The sequence below is a fragment of the Remersonia thermophila genome, chromosome 7, assembly GCF_042764415.1.
Source record: "Remersonia thermophila strain ATCC 22073 chromosome 7, whole genome shotgun sequence".
NCBI lineage: Eukaryota > Fungi > Ascomycota > Sordariomycetes > Sordariales > Chaetomiaceae > Remersonia > Remersonia thermophila.
The window spans coordinates 473,132-494,318 of NC_092223.1; the positions used below are offsets into that span (position 1 = coordinate 473,132).

Sequence of the window (21,187 nt, forward strand, 5' to 3'; positions counted from 1 at the left end):
GCCAAAGGGAGGGGAGGGTAGGCAGATGATGAAGCGAGATGGAAGATGGAACACGAACCGCCTACCTAGATTCTCAGAACAGAACGGGGCTTTCTCGTCTGTCAAGACCCGGCCCTCGCCCATCAACCTCTCCCTCGCAAGCTGGCCCCTCCCATCCGTCCATCCACACTCTCATGGGTCAAGAGCTGCGGACTCACTGTCTTGTAGTACTATAGTTGATTGCTATTGCGTAGAATTGCTATGCAGACGCCCATGGCCCCGGGTGAGGCTGACTATGTTAGTACATATAGTAGCTAAGGACGCCCCGTTGGCTCTTGGCGGGGGACCTGACCTACTCCTGCTTTTTTTTTTTTTTTTTGTTTTCCTGCGCAACCTCGACGGTCGAGTATCGCTGAACCCTCTGCGCCCTCAGCAAAGCCACTTGGGTCTTGGTTCGGGGATTCTTGCTTCGCAAAGCTCAAAGTCGCTGTCTTATTCCCGCAGGATCCAGGATCTAGGATCTAATTAGAGATGCGCCTTCACCGTTGCATAGTAATAGAGGTGGGTTACCCCGCTGTGTCAGTAACCTAGCCATTGATCAAGTCTATAGTAACAGTAGAGAGACATGGTCGTGTTGGTGAACCGGTTTCCATTGTAGGGCTGATGATAGCGAGGTAAAGAGAGCCGACAAGCGAGGGGGTGTGATAGCACAGCGGTGGGCGTTTGCCGGCGGAGGTCCTATAGTAGCGTCAAACCATGCCAGGAAACGGACGTCGGAGCCAAGGAATCCGGGATCGACGCGTTTTACAATGTACGAGCAAGAAGCCCGGCCGTCTAAGCCAAGCCAAGATGCCTCTCTTATAAGCATAGGCAAGTCCCACCTGGCTGCGGACCAGCGGACGCAAGGTGGTGTTCAAATCTCCATACGTCAAGAAAGGCTTCAACCTTGGTCCAGAGAGAGAGAGAGAGAGAGAGAGAGAGAGAGAGAGAGAGAGAGAGAGCGTGTAGGCGACAAGTGTTCACTCGAGACCCTAAATAAAGGCGATACGAACTGAAGAAATTAGCATGCCTAACCACCTACGCACCTAGGTAGGAGACCAAGATCGTGCCCGCTGCTGCGCGACGAAATCAATCTATCATTACGAAAAAACACACTAATTCAAGGTATCAGCGAGCTCTAGACTTGTTGCTGCCCTTGTACCGTCTTCGTGTAATCCCCGGCCCCTTTCTCCGCTTCCCCTCTATCTATCCCCGGGCCCATCTCGACCATGCTGCCATCCATTCCCGTTCTTGCCCGAGAAACCCTTCTCCCGTGCCATGCTACCGCTGTCATGAGCCCAGCCCGACGATCCCCCGTCTATCACCGGTGAGCCGCTTTCGCCAGTCCGAATGTGCCACCTCCGCGTCCCTATCTTTGCATTCCCAATGGTCTCTTGCGTTTCCGTTCTCTCCTCACACCTCTCCTGTAAAAACCCCAAGCCCATCGCCCAGTGACTTGCATCCCCCGCTGGGTCATGACGACGTCCATACCATGTATGTCCTTCTGTTCTCTCCTCTTCGTAGCTTCCCCGGTTCTGCTGTGACCAGATCAAGCGGCTGATCGCTTGCTCTGCCCTGTCTCTGTCCCCTCTCGCTCTCTACCCAGCCGGGCCTCTTCAAACGGGCAGTTTGAACCGGCGTCAGCGACCGTCCAGCTCTAGGATGCCCGGCAGAGCACCAGGGATCCGGCGGTCAAGTCACCACCTTGGCCCAAAGAGGCGGTGGTAGGGGGAAACATGGCCCCTGAATGTCGAGAGGCGATCCGTGATAACAACCCCCCTTCAAGCAAAGTAGCTCTTCCAAAGGACACCCTCGAGGTCCTCCAGTTGCTCGCTCGTGAAGTACTGTGACGCACACAAAGGTTAGACAAGTCCGTTGAACCCGGGAATCGTTTCATCCACGGGTGAGACGATGATCCAAAGCGGCACCAAAACCAACCAAAAAAAAAAAAAAAAGAAAAAAAGGAAACTAACCTTTTGATCCACGCTCCAGCTGTCCTGCCTCGTCTTCTTGAACTCGGCCAAGATCCCCTTGGTCGCCTTGCCCACCACGCCCGCGTCGTTGGCCGCCCTCGTCGCCAGGCCGGCCAGCACCTCGGGCATCCACTTGGGGGGCGGCGTGGCGTAGGGGAACGCTTCGATCAGCGCGCCCAGCCCCAGGACCGCGGCGTGCCGCCGGACGATCTGCCGCTGCGCGTCGACGGGGGTTTCCGTCCCTCCCGACGGCAGGCGCCGCCGCTTGGGCATGGGGTTCTCGCGGAGCTCGCGCTCGAACCGCTCCTTGAGCTGCAGGATGACCGGGTTCCGCACCCGCGCGGGCGAGCACCGGATCATGCCCGCCAGGGTGGCGCTCGCGCAGTCGCGCACCTCGAGCTGCGGGTCCGCCAGCATGTCGCCCACGGCGTCGAAGAGCATCATCCTCTGCTCGGGCTGCATCAGGAACAGCCGGCGGAAGTAAATCACCTGCATGTTCACGAGCGCCCGCAGGCGCTGGTGCCACGAGCCCGCCGTCTTCCCGACGCGGATCAGCGCCGCGATGAACGCCTCGTCCTCGCCCTGCCGCAGCGGCACGTTGGGCAGGTGCCGGTAGACGTGGTACGCCAGCTTCATCAGCTCCGGGTCCTCCTTGACGTCCATCATGTGCAGGAGCTGGTCGATGAAGGGGTCGGGGAAGAAGGGGGCCAGCTGGACGCATTCCTGCGAGGTGAGCATGCTGTCGAGCCAGATGAGCACCGTCTTGGACCCGGAGGTGTAGCTGGAGGGGGTCTGCTGGCCCGGCTCGCGCTCGAGGCGCCACCTCTCCAGGCGGGCAAAGACGTCGCGGATGGTGGCGGCGAACTCGTCGGTGGGCTGGTACGCGCGCAGGCCGACCGAGGAGGCGGCCTTGTTGGCGTCGAGGAGCGTCGAGACGTCGCGGAAGGACTCGTGGTAGCGGGTGCGGTAGATGGTGGCGATGACGCGGCCGATCGACTCGCGCACCGACTTGTACGGGTGGTCGAGGTGGGCGAGGCAGTCCTCCAGGATGGGCTTTTCGTTGCGGAAGTGCCAGCCGGCGTCGTTGATGATGAACTCGACGAGCTGCACCTTGGCCGACTCCTTGAAGGCCGCGTTGGAGGACCGATCCAGGCGGAACGAGGTCAGCGCCTCGGTCAGCTCGCGGCAGCGCCGGGGGTCCTTGGCGTCGATGACGACGTGCAGGCACGTCATCCAGTACGACAGGTTGTCGGGCGTCAGGTCGTCGGCGATGATCTTGAGCATCATGGGCGCCGCGAAGCCCCAGGCGCGGTCGCGCATCTCCCTGGGGTCGTCCACGCTCCCCGCGAGCAGGGCCCCCAGGATCTCCGACGTGGCGCGGTGCTGGTGCTTGTCGCTGCCGTCCCCGTACACGTCCCGGACGAGGTCGACAACGTCGTCAAACGTGGCCGCCGTCTTGCCGTAGTGAACCAGGTCGAACACGTTCATCAGCAAGACCAGGTTCTGCATGCGGAACCGGTCGGCGCCCGAGTCGCGCGGTTCCTGCTTGAGGTAGGCAAAGCACTGCCGCAGCCACTCCTTGGTGATGATCTGGCCGATCTGGTCGCGCACGCGCTCCTCCACCTCGTCGTACGCCAGGAACGGCTCCGGGTCGGCGCGCGACGCCGTGAACTCGTTGCCCCAGACGAGCCACCCCGGATGGTCGCAGTCGACGTAGTATTCCGGGGTGCCGTCGTACCTTTCAAACTGCTCCAGGAACTTGGCCGTCACGTCCGGGCCGTACGACGACACCAGCACGCTGCGCTTGTTGATGTCGAGCTCGTCTTCGGTCAGGTACTTTTGGTAGCTGTGGCTGTAGACGGCGCGCATGTCGATGGCCGTGAAGAGGGCCGAGAAGGCCGAGAGGTAGTTGGCGCGCAGGCTCGGGTGCGGGTCGTTGGTGCCCTTGGCGACGAGCTCGACGAACTCGGGGTTCCCGAGGGTGTCGAAGCGCAGGGTGCAGTTGAGCGCAAAGATGGCGCACCGGTTGGCCACCTTCCAGTGGGACTCGCGCGCCATCCTCGTGAGCTCCAGGCCCAGGGCCGCCTTCTTGGCCTCCACCTGGGTCCGCCGCTCGCGGATGAAGTCGCTGCGGCGCCGGATGGCGGCCGAGCAGTCCTCGGAGGGGCGGATCGCGGCGTCGACGACCTGGGGGTCGTACAGGATCATGCGCTCCAGCGGCTTGCCAAAGTCGAGCAGCGGGTACAGCGCCGAGGACCCGAGGCTCTGGATGGAGGCCTTGTCGACGCTGGCCGTCGCGATGTACAGCCTCATCAGGTCGGGCGCGAAGCGCCAGTCGCGCATGACCGTCTTGATGAGCGTCGTGAAGAGCAGCGTGTACATGGCGCCCTTGATGCGGTCGTGGTCGTTGTCGCCGAGGGCCGCGCGCAGCCGGTTGAGGATGACGGGGATCACGAGCGGGCGCCCTCCTATCAGCACCTTGAGCGACGCGTCCTGGGCCACCTGGGCGACGCGGCGGACGTCCGAGTACGACGAGGTGCACGACTCGGCGAGGTCGAGGAGCAGCTGCTTGTCGAGCTCGCTCTTCTTGCGGTACGCCGCGTTGTACTTGACGCGCTGGAGCTGGTACGCGTCGGCGCGCTTGATGAGCAGCGGCCGCGGGTAGACCTTGCGCAGGCCGCTGATCTTGAACGGCGAGACGTCGGCCTTGTACAGCCGCAGCAGGCGCTCGAGCGGGTGGGCCGACCGCTCGATGCCGACGTCCGTGATCCACGTCCGGTACGTCACGTAGAGCGCCGTGAAGCACGCGACGTCGTCTTCTTGGTTGGCGTTGAGGAAGGCGTGCGTGCGCGAAAGGAGCCGGCCGATGTCCTCGCGCAGGTTGTGGATGCGGTCGTACGCGGGGTCCTCGGGGCTCAGCGGGTAGCCGGCGGGGTAGTGGAACTGGCGGTTCAGCTCGTCGTCGTCGGCGACCTCGGCGAGCGGGTCGTCGTCCAGCTCCATCATGGCGCCGCCGTCGGCGTCTCCGGCGTCTCCGGCGTCTCCGGCGTCTCCTGCGTCTCCTGCGCCGCCGCCGTTGGCGCCCTGGCTCGCCGCCCGGCGCTGGCCCGAAGCGCGCACGGGGTCGAACAGGGTCGCGACGCCCGAGATGATGAGGCGCAGGGCCGTCAGGCTCCCCGACAGCTCGTCCGACCACTCCTTGTTCTTGCCCTTCCTGCTGACGGGCGGGTCGTCGCTCATGAGCTGCTCGATCTTTTGCGCGGCGCTCCTGGCCTGGCTCTCAAAGAGCTCGACGGCGAACGAGATCTCGGCCGGCGACGGGCGATGCCACTTGATGGTGAGGTCGGCGGGGCGGGTGGTGCGGCCCCAGTCTTGGACGTCGGGGCCGTTGGGGACCGAATCCGGCTCGTACAGGGCGTTGTCGATGGGGTAGGTGTGGGTCAGGTTGAGCAGCAGGTGGTGGATGTAGTTGGAGATGTGGATGGTGGGCAGGCCGCGGCACTTTTGCTGCATGTACTCGGCGATGCCGAACAGCTCGTCCCGGTACTTGAGGACCTCGGCGCCGACGTGGACGACGCACATGCTCAGCATGCTGACGTGCCAGACGAGGGCGCGGTCGCGGGGGAGCACCTCGGTGCCGCTGCTCCTGTCGGAGGCGGCGCCGTTGTAGTCGATCTCGTTGCGGATGTTGACGATGAGCATGGGGATGAACACCTTGAGCGTCTTCTCCGGGTTGGCCTTGCACAGGGCGTTGCAGATCCAGGCCATGGCGTCCCGGGCCTGGTGGACGACGTGGGTCGAGACGAACGTGGCCAGCTTGTCGAGGGCCATGTCGAAGAGCTCGGGCGACAGCGACGCGAACAGCGGCGTCAGCGCGGCGGGCAGCGTGTTGATGACGTTGTCCTCGGGCGAGCCCGTGCGCAGGTGGCTCGCGTCGGGGAGGTTTTCGAGCAGGGCAAACACCTTGCCGAGCAGGGCGAGGACGAACTCGCCGAGGCCGGCCGTGGACGAGCGCAGGATGTTGGCCTCGTCCTCGTCGGACAGCTCGTCGCGGTAGCAGATCCTGACGTCTTGGCCCTCGCGCTCCATGCGCTCCATCTCGCCCTGGACCCAGCTCATGGCCAGGCTCGTGTCGTGGATCTTGCCGCCTTGGCGCACGAGCGGGACGAAGGGGATGCTGTAGGCGACGGCCTGGATGAAGTTGAGGGTGTACTGCGTCTTGCCCAGGTCGTTGGCGTCGATGCCGGGGAGCGCCAGGGCCAGCAGGGCCGTGATGTGGCAGCGATAGCCCTTTTGCTTGGCCATGATGTTGGCGATCATCTGCAGGCCGCAGAGGCTCGACGTGGTGCGGTGCACCTCGACCAGCCCCTGCAGGCTCGGGTAGAAGCGCTGCAGGGCGCCCGGCAGCATCAGGTCGGGCTCGAGGTACGAGAGGCCCTGCAGGGTGGAGTAGTAGTAGTTGACCACCTTGGAGCTCTTGGCGAAGAGGCCCATGAAGGTCACCTCGCGCAGGGCCATGACGAAGCGTCGCTTGAGCTCGTCGTTGATGCGGCGCTCGGGCGGCACGTCAAGCTCGCCGCTCTGCTCGCGGTTCCACCGCGAGACGAAAATGTCGGTGAGGAAGTACGTGAGCTGGGCCAGGAAGCCGGTCCAAGCGCCCTGGTTGGAGGGGTGGAAAAAGGTATCGATGGACTCCAGGAGGCCCTCGAGGCTGGCGAGGACGGAGGAGCTCTCGTGCGTCAGGCACAGCGGCGATAGCGAGTGGGCGATCCACCTCGCCACCATGTAGGGCACGGGGTACTTTTTCCGGTCCTTCTCCAGGTAGACGCCGAGGCCCGAGGCGTAGTCGAGCGAGGTGTAGGGCGAGTTGGCCTGGCCGACGGGGATCTCGGTCAGGCGCAGGATGGCGGTGAAGACGAGATCGGACTGCTCGCGCGTGAAGATGCCGTGCTCGGCGAAGGGGACGTGGGTGCATCCCAGGTAGTCGCGGGCCATGCGCGACAGCATGTCGATGAAGCACACGTCAAAGGCCCTGGAGCGGGCCATGAGCGACCAGAGATGGAAAAAGGTGGGGAGGAGGTCCGACGGCTGCGACTGGGGCTCCGTCGGCGGCGCGGGGCTCGTCGGCAGCATGACGTTGAGGGCCCCGGCCACGATGAAGGCGTTGGACAGCGCCGAGGTGGAGAAGTAGGGGAGAAGCTCGTCGAGGATGGCACGCCGCTCTTTGGGGTCGAAGTAGGCGCTGGCATGGAGGCACAGCTTCAGCAGGTGCTTGGACGACCTTCTCCGCGCGCCTTGGTGCAGCGGCGATTCGGACGGGAAGACGAGGGGCTTCATCTCCTTCCACAGCGGCCTCCAGTCGAGGATGAGGTCCTCGCCGGGCTTCAGATAATGCTTCTTTCTAGAGGCCAGGTCGGTCGGTCAGCCCGTCTTGGGTCGGGGGGCGGCCCGGCGCGGCCCGGCCCGGCGCGGGGCGACGCGGCGCCGGGCGGCGAAGGGAAGGGGCCTTACTTTGTGAGGGTGATGACCATGCGCGAGAAGCGATCGGCCGTGTTCGGGTCCAGGCCGGGCGCCAAGGCGAGATGGTAGTACAGCAGGGCGAGGCGGGCGCGCAGCTCCCGGGCCATGTCGAACTTGAGGTTCAGCCACCCCTGCAGCTCGCGGGTCCAGTGCAGGGCGCCGGGCGAGAAGTCCTCGGCCATGATGGAGATGTAGAGGTTCTTGAGGATGCCGCGGAGAGCCGCGTCGCGGTGGGCATCGTCTTCGACGTCAAAGGGCAGCAGGCGGAAGTACTTGTAGGTGCGCGGCCTGTAGCGTTTCTTGTCGTCCTCGTCCTGGTGCTCGCCGCAAGGTATCCCCGGGGACGTCGCGCGCGAGATGGTCTCGATGGAGGAGAGCAGGCTCGAGAGGAAGGGAGCCGCGGCCCCGGACGCCGACGCCGAAAAGGGGGCGTCGGCGCCGGGGTGCGTCTCGAGCGCCTCATCCATGGCCGCTCGGCGTGCTTTGTTGGTTTGGTTCCGGCGGGCTCTGCTGAGGCGGAGGGTAGCTGGGTCTCGGTCCTGCGTCGGTCACAGGGTCGGTCGGCGGCGCGCAATGGCACACGATGTCGGAGCCCGACAAGAGGGGATCGCTGGCGGCTGGTTTGGGAAAACGGCCGGGCACGGGCACCACGCTGTGGGTGAGGTGGACGGGGAGGGAGGAAGGCGGGTCGAATCAATGCTGACAGGTCTCGATGGTGGTCATTTCGCCCCGGGAGGCAATGGTCCCGCAACGAGGAGGAGGAGGGGGAGGGGGAGGGGGAGGGGGAGAGGGGGGCGAAGCGTTCGGTTGTGCAGCTGTTGCTTGTGCTGCCTTGGGGGTGAAGCTGGCGGCGCAGTAACGTTATGTCCGAGGACGGAACGGCGTTGGGCAAACGTGGTGCGGGGACCTTGTCCAAGCACGAGGGCGAACACAAGCGGTAGCGTCTGAAGGAGGAGGGGAGATGGGTCAGCTCGCTGATGGAATGCGGTGCTCTGTTCTGGATGAGGCTGTTGGATGCGCGGCGGATGCGACGGTTCCAACGAGCTGGGTCCGCGAATCGCTTGGCGGGCGACCGACGCGATACCAAGAAATGGGGGAAAGTGGATAGATACCCGTTAGGTGTCATGCAGCTCAGCTCAACATTCCCTACCGGAGAGTGAGCTACAACAAGCAACCCTCGCTCTCGCTAGCTCCGATGAGGAACAAGATGCTTTCTTGTTGATCCCCGGTTCCCGGTTGAGGATACGGGACAGCAATGAAGCTATGGAAGAATCGGGATGGCGATGAAGAAAAAGAGAGAGAGAAAAAAAAAAAGAAGAAAAAGGAGAGAAACAATCCAAAGGGTCAGAAAGAAAGAAAGAAAGAAAAAACAAGAAAAATGGAATGTTGCGGTGGCCGAATGTCAGTCAAGAGAGAGCGTGTGGCAGACCAGGGGGTCAGGTTTCGTGACGGTGACGGTGACGGAAATGCAAAGTGTGAGCTGGTTGCTGCGTGTCTCGGCACGGGAGCTAGTTCATTCGTTAAGCTGGACCCTTCGTCACTAGTTAGTTACTGTGTAACTACTGCGTACTTGGTGAACTAGAACTAGTAACTACAGGTATAGTAGAGTCGCGACCCGGCCGGCTCCGCACCGTCCAACGTTACGCCCGTACAAGTGCTGCGTAAGAAACGGTTCATTGCTATTTGTTACCGTAATACAGAGGCAAGGGGGAATCCGCATCCCTGCTGCGAACCGTCGACAAAGAAAACAGAACAAAACAAAACAAATCATGCAAAAAGAAAAAGAAAAAAAAAAAAACAACTAACGTTACCCCGGGTTGCGAATCGATGGCTGAAGGCTGCTGCGGCTTCGGCGGCCGAAATCCAATCGAGATGGGATCCGTTGATCTGTTGAGCGTGTCAAAGACGGAGCGCGACGCCAATGGGGGGGCCCTTGGCCGAGAAGACAGGGCACGGCTTTTGTTGAACCAATTGAACCAATCGTGGGTGGTGGGAGTGGGACTTGGGCCTGGACGTTGTCGGGTAGCAGTCCCCCCGTCACCCAGCTAAGGTACCTAATCACTAGCTAGGTACTAGTAGTAGAGAAACCTACCAGCAGCGGACTGCGAAATGGTACATGGGAAACAACACGATGGGGTTGTTTGTCCTTCCGCGTTTTTGCAGAGGAATCCCTACCATACGGCATCGCCGCCGGGTCTTGCTCGACCTAGGCCAGGCGAATCGCAGCGCCTCCCAGGGCCGACGCAAGCTCCGGCACATCACCAACACACGCAACGCGTCAGCCAATCAACCTCGCTCTGTTCATGTCGGTGTGGCTGTGACACTCAGGCATCCCGAACCGACAAAGAGGGAATGTACCTGGTAGGTAGTCAAAAATACCATGTACACGTCGGGGACAGAGTGACAGAGAGAGGCGGTGGTCCGGTGGAATCCATCCATGCGAATGCCCTCAGCCTACCCTCCTCATTCATGATTCCTTACCTGCAGCTCTCCTGAAGGATACTTCGTATAGGTCCTAATCATGGGGACATGCGTCGATGTCTGTCGCTGCCACCTACGGTAGGGACCCTCCTTTACACAAGGATGATGTCCCTCAACTGCTCCGCAACCTCGGCCGCTCGCCCTCGGACCAGCTCTCCGTTCATGACCCCGGGGACGTAGCATTCCCCGCAGAACCGATACCGAGGCGGCCCGCGCCCCTCGGGATCCCCCCCCGGGAGCACCGCCGCCTTCAGGCCGGAGGACGTACGCCACGGTTCCTTCCTCCAACAGCCATACCTCGTCCCCAGGCTTGCACGCGGACATGCAGGCCCCGACCCACCCGTTCGCCGTCCTGAAGAGCGTTCGCAGGTGGAATGCGCCGTCGAGCTGGGCATACGGCCCGGCTGGGAGGATATCAAGGATCGCAGCTGGGTATCGCGGGTTACCCGGATCGGTGCTAGGCAGGGCGGCCATGGACATGGCGAGCACCTCCCCGTGCTCTCGGACGTCCTCCAGGCGCGGCATGATGCATGCTATCGCGTCATCCTCCTCGGCTTGCGCAGCCAAGGCGTTCATCGAGGCCTCGATGCCGTCCCACCGGTCCCGTTTTGCCGCGTCCGTTTGGCCTGTTGATGCATGAGCAACGCCGGTCGCATCACGGAGCGAAGGGCCTCGGAAGAAGAAGAAGAAGAAGAAGAAACCAACCTTGTGCGTACGCAACCACGAGTTCAAAGTGCAGCCACTCGCAAAGATGAGAGTACGCCATGTCCATCCTGTACACCAAAACCTTGGCCAGGACATGGAACATGGATAGCACGACGTGCAAACAATGTTCTCCGCTCGGCGTGATGCCGGTGTCGCGGCGCGACGCGGCAGCATCCTGGCTCCCTAGCGCTCGGGAGGGAGGGTACAGCGTAGGCATGGACGCGAGAATGGCCACGACGGCTTCCCCAAGGCGGCCGCCCAAGCCGCCCTCTCGCCCCGGCACCATGGCCATGCGGTCAAGCCTGAACCCTCGGAGGCGAAGCTCGCCGGCCGGACCGATGCTGCGCGGCCGCGTGCTTGCATGCAGCGGGGCCAAGACACAAGCCGCGAAAGCACGCAAGCGGAGAGGCTCCGGGAACTCCTTGGTGGAGAAGTCGGGAACCCACGAGGGCAGATCGGCGAGATTGCGGTAGTCAGGGTGGTCGAGCAAAGACAGCACCGTGAGCGGAAGGTCGGCCTCGAGGTAGGCGGCGGCCAGCTTGAGGTAGACTTCCCGGGGCGTTGCCGCGGCGTCCACGTCCAGCCCGGCGTGCCCCATGTCGGAAAGCCGACCGAGGATGCCCCGAACCGCGTGCACCTTGTCCTGCGGGTACAGGCAGTCTCTTTGCCGGACTGCCAGCAGCGCCGCCAGCAAGCATCCCTCCCGGTCCAGCCCGATCGGCTCGCGCAAGCGCATGGGCTGAAAGCCGTGGATGATTTCCCGCAGCTGCCGTATATCCGACGTCCAAAACCCATTCGTCATGTCTTGCACATGGACCGGATCGGCAGTCTGCTCGATGGCGCTCTTGATATGATCATATACGCGATTGCTCTCCAAGAATAAGGCGAGATCGAGCATGTCACCAAAGTCCAACTCTTTGCCGTGCCGGCCGATCATCACATCCACCTTCTTCGCCAGGGCCATCTCCTGCACGATCCACGCCCGACGGAAGTACCTCCTCGTGCGATAGACGATGAAAACGTCGAACCACACCGCGAGCCACGGGTCCACGGAATCGGGGCCCGGCGGGTCTTCCTGAAGCCCGATCACGTCTCTCCAAAACTCGGCCGACAGGAAATCCCCGATCCCCAAGAGGATCTTGCCGTCCACCCGGCGCTTGTCCCTGTTGATCTCGCCGTAAAAAAAGGGAATCATGGCAGGGTACGCGACTTCATGCACCCAAAAAAAAACAGGTCGAGCATCCAGGTATCCCCTCCCAGCCAGCTCACGACGCGCGCCGCACGAGAATAGATCTCCCCCATCAGGGGGATCTGCGTGGCCTTCTCCTGCGTGCTGTTGGACTGGTCGATGCAGAGAGCGTCGATCCAAAGATGCGCAACCTGCTCGTGCGTGTACCGGTGCGACCCTCCGTCGGGCAAGGGGCGGGGCCTCGTATGGCGCGCCGGAAAGTCCAACAGGTACGCGCGGAAGAAGTCGGAGAGGTTGGACCGGCGCGCCAGAGGCAGGCGGGCAACGTCGAGCGCCGTGCTGGTGTCCGCCACGGGGTGGGTTTCGGTCTCGGGCGCGAGGTCATCGCGGCGGCGGAACGTGCCATGAGCCTCCGGCGGGAGAACGATGAGCTCGATGGTATCGGGGCTAGGCGTGGCCGGGTCTGTGGTTGGCGTGGAACGGTCCGGCCCGAGTTTCAAAAAGAACGGCTCGACGGGATCGCTCCAGGTGTAGGACAGCGCGGTGAACCTATCGGCGACGGACTCGATCGGATGCTCCGTCAGGGTCACGTACACCAGGCCGCGGATGGCGTCGTACGACACGATCTCTAGCAAGCGGATATGCCGGGGGGATGGGAGCGGGGTGTAAGTGTAAAGCGGCCAGCGAGGAACGGGGCTGGGCTCCGAAACGGCGCGGCGACGCATGATCCCAAGGTGAGGTGTGTCACGGAAGGTGATACGAGAGGAAAACGGAGTTCTGGTGGCTGTCGACGTCTTCGGAGCCGGGGCATCCCATCTTTCTAGATCATCTTTCCTGCGAGGCCCTTCCTTATGCCCGGTACTCTGTAAGCCCAACGTGACATTTCGTGACAAAACGCTGCATGCACAGCCCGGTCGCCCCAACGCAGCATGAACTCCTCCTCTGCAGCACACGGCTGAAGCCCAGCAGAATCAGGGCTAGGGATGATGTGAGTCGGGCCCAACGCCTCGTATCCTCCATGCCCGCTCTGCAGACAAGCGCAGGGGGGACAGGTTGGATGGAGCGGAGAGGCGCCTGTGATTATTATGGCTATCATTGTAACTGCAAGCCCCGCCACCTCGGGGAGCTCTTTAACAGACAACATGTTAAAGGGGGTGGGAAGCAATGTGGAAGAGTATTAAGGCCGGGGATGTCCGAGCGTGGATGAAGAGGGACGCTCAGTCCTGAGCTCCGCTCGTGAGGATGCTCGAAATATGCCTGGCCTTCGAAGGGGGTAGCGGACCTAGAAACATCTGTCTCGATAGGACATAACCACCCGCCCTACAACTCCCTTTTGAATCCCTTGCGTCCACACCGTCCAGCTCGGCACGCGTCCTGAGTAGAGATCATGCCTGAAGCCCTAAGCCGCTCGACCCTTCTCACCCTCGGTATCTCAATCCCGCATTCCCTGCATGGAGCCCTTCAGGGTCTGAACGGTGTAGGTTTGAGCCGCTCGACAGGATCCTTGCAGACACGGCAGGGCCCCATCACGAGGTTCCTATGCGAAAGCTCAGGTTCGTTCGTTCGTCTGAACTTCCTCGAGCTGTCAAATGGGTACGGCAAGCACCTCACGAATAACAAACAGGAGAGACGTTGGATCTTCCATCGTCTTCTAGGAAAACCTCCACCAAGTACCAAGCCAGCCGGCCCAAGAAGAGCTGCGCCAACAAGATCCCGTTCACACCATCTTGGGCGATCACATCAACCCGGTGCCCGGCGCAGCATCCCGCTCGACACCCACTCACCAGCTCAAGAACGCTGCCTCCCCGCAATGTGCGACATCGTGCGGTATTACTGCGCCCGGAAGGGCTGCAACAGGCTTCTGCGGAGAGAGAGATACGAGTGCGGCGGCGCTGGGAGGGCTCAATGCCCGGGCCTCGTCTACTGTCGGTGGGGCGTCTTTCTGAGCAACGTGAGGGAGGGGGGCTCCTTTTGCAGCCGGCACACTCCAAAGACAAGCTTCGACTGTTGTGTGATTGTGTAAGGGGAAGGGCGGCTAGGCGAGAATTGGACGGTGAAAAGCGTTTCGATATGCTCAGAGAGGAATAAGATTCAAGTTTAGTCGCACCGACACATAGCTTTTCTTTGCCTTGGCTGCTCTCCAACTGATCTAATTACACCGGTCAAGACTTTTTTTTTTTTTTTTTGGTTTTTGGGAGTCAAGTACCTACTTATTAGCATAGTCTACCAAACTGATCATGAAATGCTTCCCATGACAGTCCCGTGTGTAAGTAGAATAACCTAGGAAGTAAAGTCGTCCCCATCACGACCCACTTAACGGTATCGGGTCGATACCACTCAGTCATAGCTCTAGCTCCCCTGCACCCACCCTAACCGTAACGCAAAGATCATCCCTGTAGCTGGGCAACGACAACCACTCTTTGGCCGGTGTTGACTTTGTCGGTATTAGTTGGTCAAGCACGCTGCTATTGATCGGTTTCTGTACGCCGCCGGCCAACCTCGACCCAAATCTTGGTCCTTAGACATGCAAACCCTCCGCCGCGTACAGAGGTGCCAGTGCCCTTTCATTCCATACCGCGCTACATACTGTGTACATATATCCATGCTCGGAGCTAAGACTACAAGTACTACTAGGTTATACGGATTACCTAGTGTCTATAAATGCCCGCCGTGTTGGAGGAGCCCGTCATGAAGTCCAACGTCTTTGGGGGTGCGAGCATCTGCTTCTACCCGGCCACGCCGATCAGGTGACGGGCCAGAACAAGGCGAATCCGACCTGCGCCGTCGCGAAGGTTCTGATCGACACCGACGATCGAGGAACATGCAAGAGTATGATGATGAAGGGAGGGTCCTTACGGCATGAATCTTGCAGAGCATCTACAAGGGCATGTTGAGCCATCGAGCAGTGATGCCAGGTTGTGAGTTTCATACAAGCACCGGACCTCATCAGGAACCACTTGTCCTTCAACATGCTTCCAGCAAGCAAACGGGCAACGGGGTGTTCTACACTCGGCCGTTGCGTTGGCAACTCGCATCGTCCCCATCAGTTGATGGTCCTTTGTCAGGCTTATTCGGCATCTCGCGACTCGCTACGTCTGGGAGACACCGCTTTGCCCCTCCCTGGTCCCTTCAAGTACATCTCGTCAACAGCTCCGGAGTCCACCACAAGATCAATCCCACGGCATCACCGACGACGTAACCATTTCCCACCCACGTCACCGTTCCGTCTCCCGATTCCTATCTCTCCCTGTATGTCCCATGACTTGACGAATGATTACGCACATACCACCCTCCCGAAGGATCCCGCCAGCACACAAACATGACTTTTCACGACCAACAACTCCTCCCTCGCAACACGCCTGCGACGACCAAAAAGCACGGTACATATAAACCCCGTCCTCTTCCCTACCCGGAAACCCACCATATAACCCATCCCTTGCGGTGCGCTTACATCAACAGACACCAGCCAACCAACCAACCAATAATTACCCCAAGCCAACAAACACCCCTCACAGACCGTCCCAAGACGATCATGTCTCTTCTTCCCTCCCTTCTTGTCGCCGCCGCCGACGACGACAACAACAACAACACGATCCCCAGAGATTTTGACGCCAGAGTCCGCCGTCGGACCATGTTCCCCATCCACGACCCCGAGCTCGCCCTCGCGTTTCCCAAGAAAGACGACGAGCCGGTCGACGGAGACGGAGACAGCGACGAGTCGGGCTCTGACGACGATTCCGACGACGATTCCGATGACGATTCCGATGAGGACTGACGAGGGAGGAATCCTTTCTGCTCGAGCGGTGCGAGCGGTGCGAGCGGTGCTGGGGGATGAAGAATAAGAAGAAAGAAAAAAATAAGAAAAAAAAAGAAAAAAGAAACGCTGGAAGCGAGGCGGTCTCGGTGTTTGAAACAACACAGCTGTTAGTGAATTAAGCGGTCGATTCGTTACTTACCTTGGGAGGTGGTTTGATGCGATAATTCGTAGCGATCAAGCGCGTTGCTTGCCCCACGCAGTTGACCGTTGGTGATGTTGATCTTGACGTTGGGTTGGCCTCGACGTTGTCGACGAGGTTGTCAACAGGATGAGATGCATGTTTTATGAAATCACACGCAGACCCACAGACGCAGACACCCACAGACACACACGCAGACACATAGATACACACACACACACACACACACACACACACACACACACGCTCATCACACATTGAGCCTCGCTCATGGTCAGGTAAGGTACTAGGTAGGTAGGTAGGTAGGTAGGTAGGTAGGTAGGTAGGTGGGTAGGTAGGTAGGTAGGTACACGGCTATGCATCACATTACTCCGCCCCTCCCTCTCCTTCTCCCCCTTGCTCCATCTCTCCCCACGACAGCGACTCTCACTCTCACCTCCCCCCAACCCCCGAAAACGCCCCCTTCACCTCCGCCCTGGGCCACTCAAACAAGACATCCCCGCCGTACACCTCGGTCGTGACCTTGCCGATCCGCATCTCCACCTCGCCGTAAAACCTCTCGCACTCCTTGAGCACCCGATTCACCAGCGCGACGTTGCCCGCGCCCGCGCCGCCCGCGCCCAAGCCCAAGCCGCCTCCCCCTCCTCCGCCTCCTCCGCCTCCTCCTCCTCCTCCGCCGCCGCCGCTCGGCAGCCCCAACGACGACGACGACGACGCCGCTGCCGAGTCGGGCGTCAGCGCCGAAAGCGCGCTGGGCTCGTCCTCGCCAAAGTGCTTCTCGACGCGCTTCCGCAGCGCCTCGACCCCTTTCCGCACCTCCTTGCCGTCGTACTGCCCCAGCACCTTGTTGAACACCTGCTTCGAGTTGCTCGGCTGCGCCGCGATCTGGCCGGGCGTCTTGCCGCTCGCGAGCTGCGCCTCGACGTTCTCGAGGTGGTCCAGCAGCCGGCCCAGCGGCCGCCGCATCACCGCCTGCAGGTACAGCTGCAGGTGCTCGGCCAGCTCGCGCTGGGCCGCGTCGCGCCAGTCCGCGATGACCTCGCGGCCCGACGGGTTGGGCACCTCTTCGAGGAAGTGGTTCATGTTTTCGATGAGCAGGATGTGGAAGTTGAGGGCTTCCTTGTCCTCGGGGTCGGCCTGGGTGGACGCGGTGGCGGCGGTGAGGGCGGAGGCGGCCGACGAGGACACGGCGGCCGAGGCGGCGCCCAGGGCGGGGTTCTCCCTGGCGATGACGCGCAGCGAGTCGAACATGGACTTGAGGACGCGGTCGTACTCGCGATCGACCATGCGGCGCACCGGCAGGGAGTCGGCGTCCGTGGTGGAGAGCATGTTCTCGACGGCGGCGGTGAAGTGCGGGAAGATGCGGATGAAGTGGATCACGCCCTTGCGCTTCTTGATCTTGACCTTTGTCTCCTCGATGGCGCGCACCTGGTCGTCGACAAACTTTTTGAACCTGGCCTCGAGGTTGCCGTGGAGCTTTTGCAGCACGTTGTTGAGGAAGTCCTGGTTCGACTGGCTCATGTCGGCCATCCTGCGTTCGAGCGTGGCCAGGATGCCAACGCCTTGTCTGCGATGAGTTAGCGTACGCCTTCCTTTTTGTTTTTTTGCCAGAAGGGAGAAAAACAAAAAGGAAGAAAAAGAGAAATACTGACAAAGGATCCATGCTCAAGGCCCAGTCGATCAGCTGCTGCAGGCTGGACTCGAGGAACGAAAAGATCATCTCCATGGCCTTGGTCACCCGGCGGGCAAGGTCGCGGTCGGGCTCCATGAGACGATGCCTCTTGAGGTCGCCGCCGCGGCGGTCCTGGGGCCGGGCGGCGGCCACCAGCTCCGGGAAGTCGGACTGCTCGAGCGTCGTGGCGTGGAAAAAGTCGACGATAAAGTTCTGCTCCATCTCGGCCAGCGGCAGCAGGTCGTCCAGCACGCCCGCAAACACCTCGTACGGCAGGACGCGGCCGTCAGCGGCCGTCTTGCCGTCGCTCGAGCGGCCGTCGTGCGTCAGCGGCGACCGCAAGGTCCGCGCCAGCGTCTGGCTGCGCTTGACGGTCAGCTTGCGCGCCGTCGTGGCGAGGCCTTCTTCCTTCCTGTCCTGCTGGGCCGTGAACAGAAGCTCGTTCTCGTCGCCCAGCGCCTTGCGAGCGTTCTTCTTCCACGCCTCCATGGCGCCTTTGAACTCGTCCTTGTACACGGGGTGGGTCCGATCCTGGTAGACCTGCAGGATGCGGTCCCAATTTTCCAAGTCGACGTCGCGGGCGTACAGGATCAGCGGGCTGTACATCCACAGCAGATCCCTTCCGGCCTCGTGGCTGCGAGCATCGGCCTTTTTGGACAGGGCGCCCTCGAGCGCCCTCTTGGTCTCCTTGCACGCCTCGGAGAACTGGCGCTCCATGAAGATGACGAGGCGGCGAATGAACTGGGAGCTCTCAGCGCGGTACATTTCCTTCTTTTCCTGCACGATGCGCATCTTGCCGTAGTCGCTCTCGAGGCCCAGGGACGGGTCGCCGTTGCCGTCCTCGCTGGGGCGCGCCTCGGCGTTGCCGAGCGTCGGGTCGATCTTGATCATGGCCTTGAAGAGCGTCACGAGGGAGGCCTCGATCTCTTCGACGCCGGCCGCCGTCTCCAGCGGGGCCGACCGCAGGGCCTCGAGGTCGGACGGGCTGATGGCGCAGGTTTCGAGGAGCGACTCGAGCTCCTTCTTGAGCAGCTTCTGGTTGGCCGCCTGCACCTGCAACCCTTGGCCCTGGGCCTCGATGTAGGCGATGTCCTCGGACAGGGTCTAAAACAAGAAACAGAGGGTCAGCGACGGGCAAGACATGGCAAGGCGCTTGCATGCCGCACAAAAAAAAAAAAAAAAAAAAAAAAAAAACCCACCGCCAGCTCCACGCTGTACAGGGTGAGCAGGTTATCCAGATCATCGCACTCGCTGATGGCAAGATCGATGCCGCGCTTGATGGCCTCGACGCGCTCGTCCTCCTCCTGAAACCGGGCCAGCCAGCCGCCGGCCTGGGCCCTGCTGAGCTCGCGGTCGAGGTCCACGCGCAGCTCGTCGAACGTCCGCGTGCGCATCTTGTTTCCGGGCACCCAGCCAAAGTAATCCAGCCACTTGGCGAACTCGTTCGTCTTGTTGTTGAGCAGCGACGGGTCGATGCCCAGCGTGGTCAGGTACTTGACGTCGTTGCCGGCCACGATGGAGCGCCGGCGCTCGTCGTCCTCTTCGGGCGGCTCCTCGGCCTTCTTGTCTTTCTCCTTGGCCGGAGCCTGAGTGCTCACCGGCCGTTGCGTACCGTCCGACTCGGTAACCTTGACGGTCGGAACAGCGGCGGCGGCGGCGGCGGCGGCGGCGGCGGCAGGCTCTGGGGGTTTGGGGGTAGAAGCCGGCTTGGGCGCCGGGATCACGCTGGTGATGCCATCGGGTCCCTCGGGCTTGTTTTCTTTCTGGCGCAGACGTTCTGCGGCGCCGCCTGGCCGCGGCTTGAACGCGGCGGCCGCCGAGGCGGCCTTCCACAGAGCGCTGGCGAGGTCGTTTTTGGACTTTTTGGCCTTGATCATGGGTCCAAGACCTGGCTTGACGGGCTCCTCAGGCTCCGGCGGGGGCTTCGGGGGCGAAGGGGAGGCCTCCGCAACCTGAGCGGCGAGCAGCGTGGAAGCGGCAGGGGGCTCGGAAGTCGGCTGCGGCGGTGGCTGCGGCTGCGGCTGCGGCGGCGGTGACGACGACGACGACAACGACGATGGCGGTGGCGGTGGCTGCGCAGCGGAGCTCTGAGACGGGCTGGCAAGATCTGGCCGGGCCGTGTCCTGGGGGGTCGTGACGTCGGCCTGCGTCGTCGATGAATCGGTCCGGCGGCCGACCGAGTCTTTGCGGGTCCTCTCGACGCTGCGCGGCGGCGGCACCGGCTCCCTTCGCATGCCGGGGCTCATCAGCGGGGCCGGGACCAGGTCTCTGTCGGGAGGCTGCATGTTCCGAAGCGGGTCCATCGGGGGCCGCCTGCGCTCCGGGGGCTTGTCGTCGACCAGCGGCGCAGGCGCGGATTCGGGCGTGGCGTAGGGCGACGTGCCGTTGGCGCCGCCGCTCCTCGTGCTCGGGCGCAGGCTGCTCCCGTCGTCGCTCCTCGCGATGGACGTGGCGACCGAGTCCTGGCTCCGGTTGGGGCCGACGGGCCTGCGCGGCGGCGGGTCCTGGGGAGGGCGCCCGCCGTCCAGGCTCTGGGCGGGGGAGGCCAAGCTGCCGTTGGCGGACCCGGCAGGGCCGCCGCGGGAAGGGAGGTTCCGCTCGGGGAAGGCCGGGATGGAGGAGGCGGAGTGGGCGCTCTGCGGGGCATTGTAGGCGGACGCCAGCGACGTGCTTGTGCTGCTGGGGTTGGTGTCGAGCGGGGCCAGGCGCGGAGGGGGGCGATTGGCGTCGGTCCGGCGAGCCTGGGCTCCGCCCAGGACCTGCTCGAGCTCGCGCTGCTCGAAGCCGCTCAGGGAGGGGCTGCGGCCGCCCGTGTACTTGCTGAAGATCTTGAGGAGGCTGGCAATGAAGAACTTTTTCTCCTTGTCGGTCTGGGCCTCCCAGTAGTAGGGCTTGCCGAGGTGGACGACGAAGCCGACGTCTCCGGCCCACTGCTGGTAGTTGGGGGCGCAGGTCGGGCTGGTGAAGGACTCGATGGAGGACAGGTCGTCGAGGTTCCACGTCTTGCCGATGGAGAAGGTGCCGTTGGAGTTCTCCTTGGACTTGTGGACGCGGACGCGGCCCGACTTGCGGACGGCGACGATGATGATGCGGGCCTTTTCGTTTTGGGGGATCCGGGCGGAGGGGGGCGGCGGGGAGGAGGGGGACGTTTGGTACTCGGTGATGCGGATGTGGGTGATGTAGGTCTCAAGGACTGGGCGGGCCATGCTGTGGTCAGTCGAGCCATGCCGGGGAGCAAGCATGCGGCCGCAGCCGGGGGGCGGTGGTGCTCACTGGAGCCATCTTCGTCGCGCTTGCTGAAGCAGCTGTCGATGATGCGTCTCTTCTCATCCTCGAAGCGCTCGGCGCGGTTCATGTCGCGGCCGCTCATGGCGAAGGGGGCCAAGGGGCCGACGGGGAGTCGCTCCCGTCAAGCCGGGTCGGGACCAAGACGGGGGGTGGGAGACAGGAGGGAGAGGAGGACGAGGTCGAGGCAGAGCGAGCGAGAGATGGAGCGAGTGAGTGAGAGAGAGAGAGAGAGAGAGAGTAGGTCATGAACGGTTGGGTAGAAGCGACAGCGCACCGCGGGGGTGCCTCGACATTTTCGGACGGCTCGAGGAGGGGAACGACGCTGGGGTTCGCCGGGAGCAACGAAGGATTTCTTTGGTTCGTTCGGTATTGGAGTCGTCGCTCG

The 21,187-nt window shown here is 62.2% G+C and overlaps 3 protein-coding genes across 3 annotated transcripts; all 3 read right to left on the reverse strand.

Moving 5' to 3' along the window:
- Nucleotides 1-1,799: 1,799 nt before the first annotated feature.
- On the reverse strand, nt 1,800-7,978 carry VTJ83DRAFT_7119 (uncharacterized protein; the record flags this gene model as incomplete). Its single annotated transcript, XM_071013906.1, has 3 exons — nt 1,800-1,862; nt 1,992-7,392; nt 7,503-7,978. The coding sequence occupies 3 exons, from the start codon at nt 7,976-7,978 to the stop codon at nt 1,800-1,802; spliced, it is 5,940 nt and encodes a 1,979-aa protein (XP_070863336.1).
- A 2,106-nt stretch (nt 7,979-10,084) lies between these two features.
- On the reverse strand, nt 10,085-12,611 carry VTJ83DRAFT_7120 (uncharacterized protein; the record flags this gene model as incomplete). The annotated part of the gene is made up of 4 exons (XM_071013908.1): nt 10,085-10,240; nt 10,290-10,618; nt 10,698-11,860; nt 11,929-12,611. 4 exons carry the CDS (start codon nt 12,609-12,611, stop codon nt 10,085-10,087), a joined length of 2,331 nt encoding a protein of 776 aa, XP_070863337.1.
- A 3,663-nt stretch (nt 12,612-16,274) lies between these two features.
- On the reverse strand, nt 16,275-20,884 carry VTJ83DRAFT_7121 (uncharacterized protein; the record flags this gene model as incomplete). The annotated part of the gene is made up of 4 exons (XM_071013909.1): nt 16,275-17,409; nt 17,495-18,618; nt 18,714-20,707; nt 20,788-20,884. 4 exons carry the CDS (start codon nt 20,882-20,884, stop codon nt 16,275-16,277), a joined length of 4,350 nt encoding a protein of 1,449 aa, XP_070863338.1.
- Nucleotides 20,885-21,187: the final 303 nt, after the last annotated feature.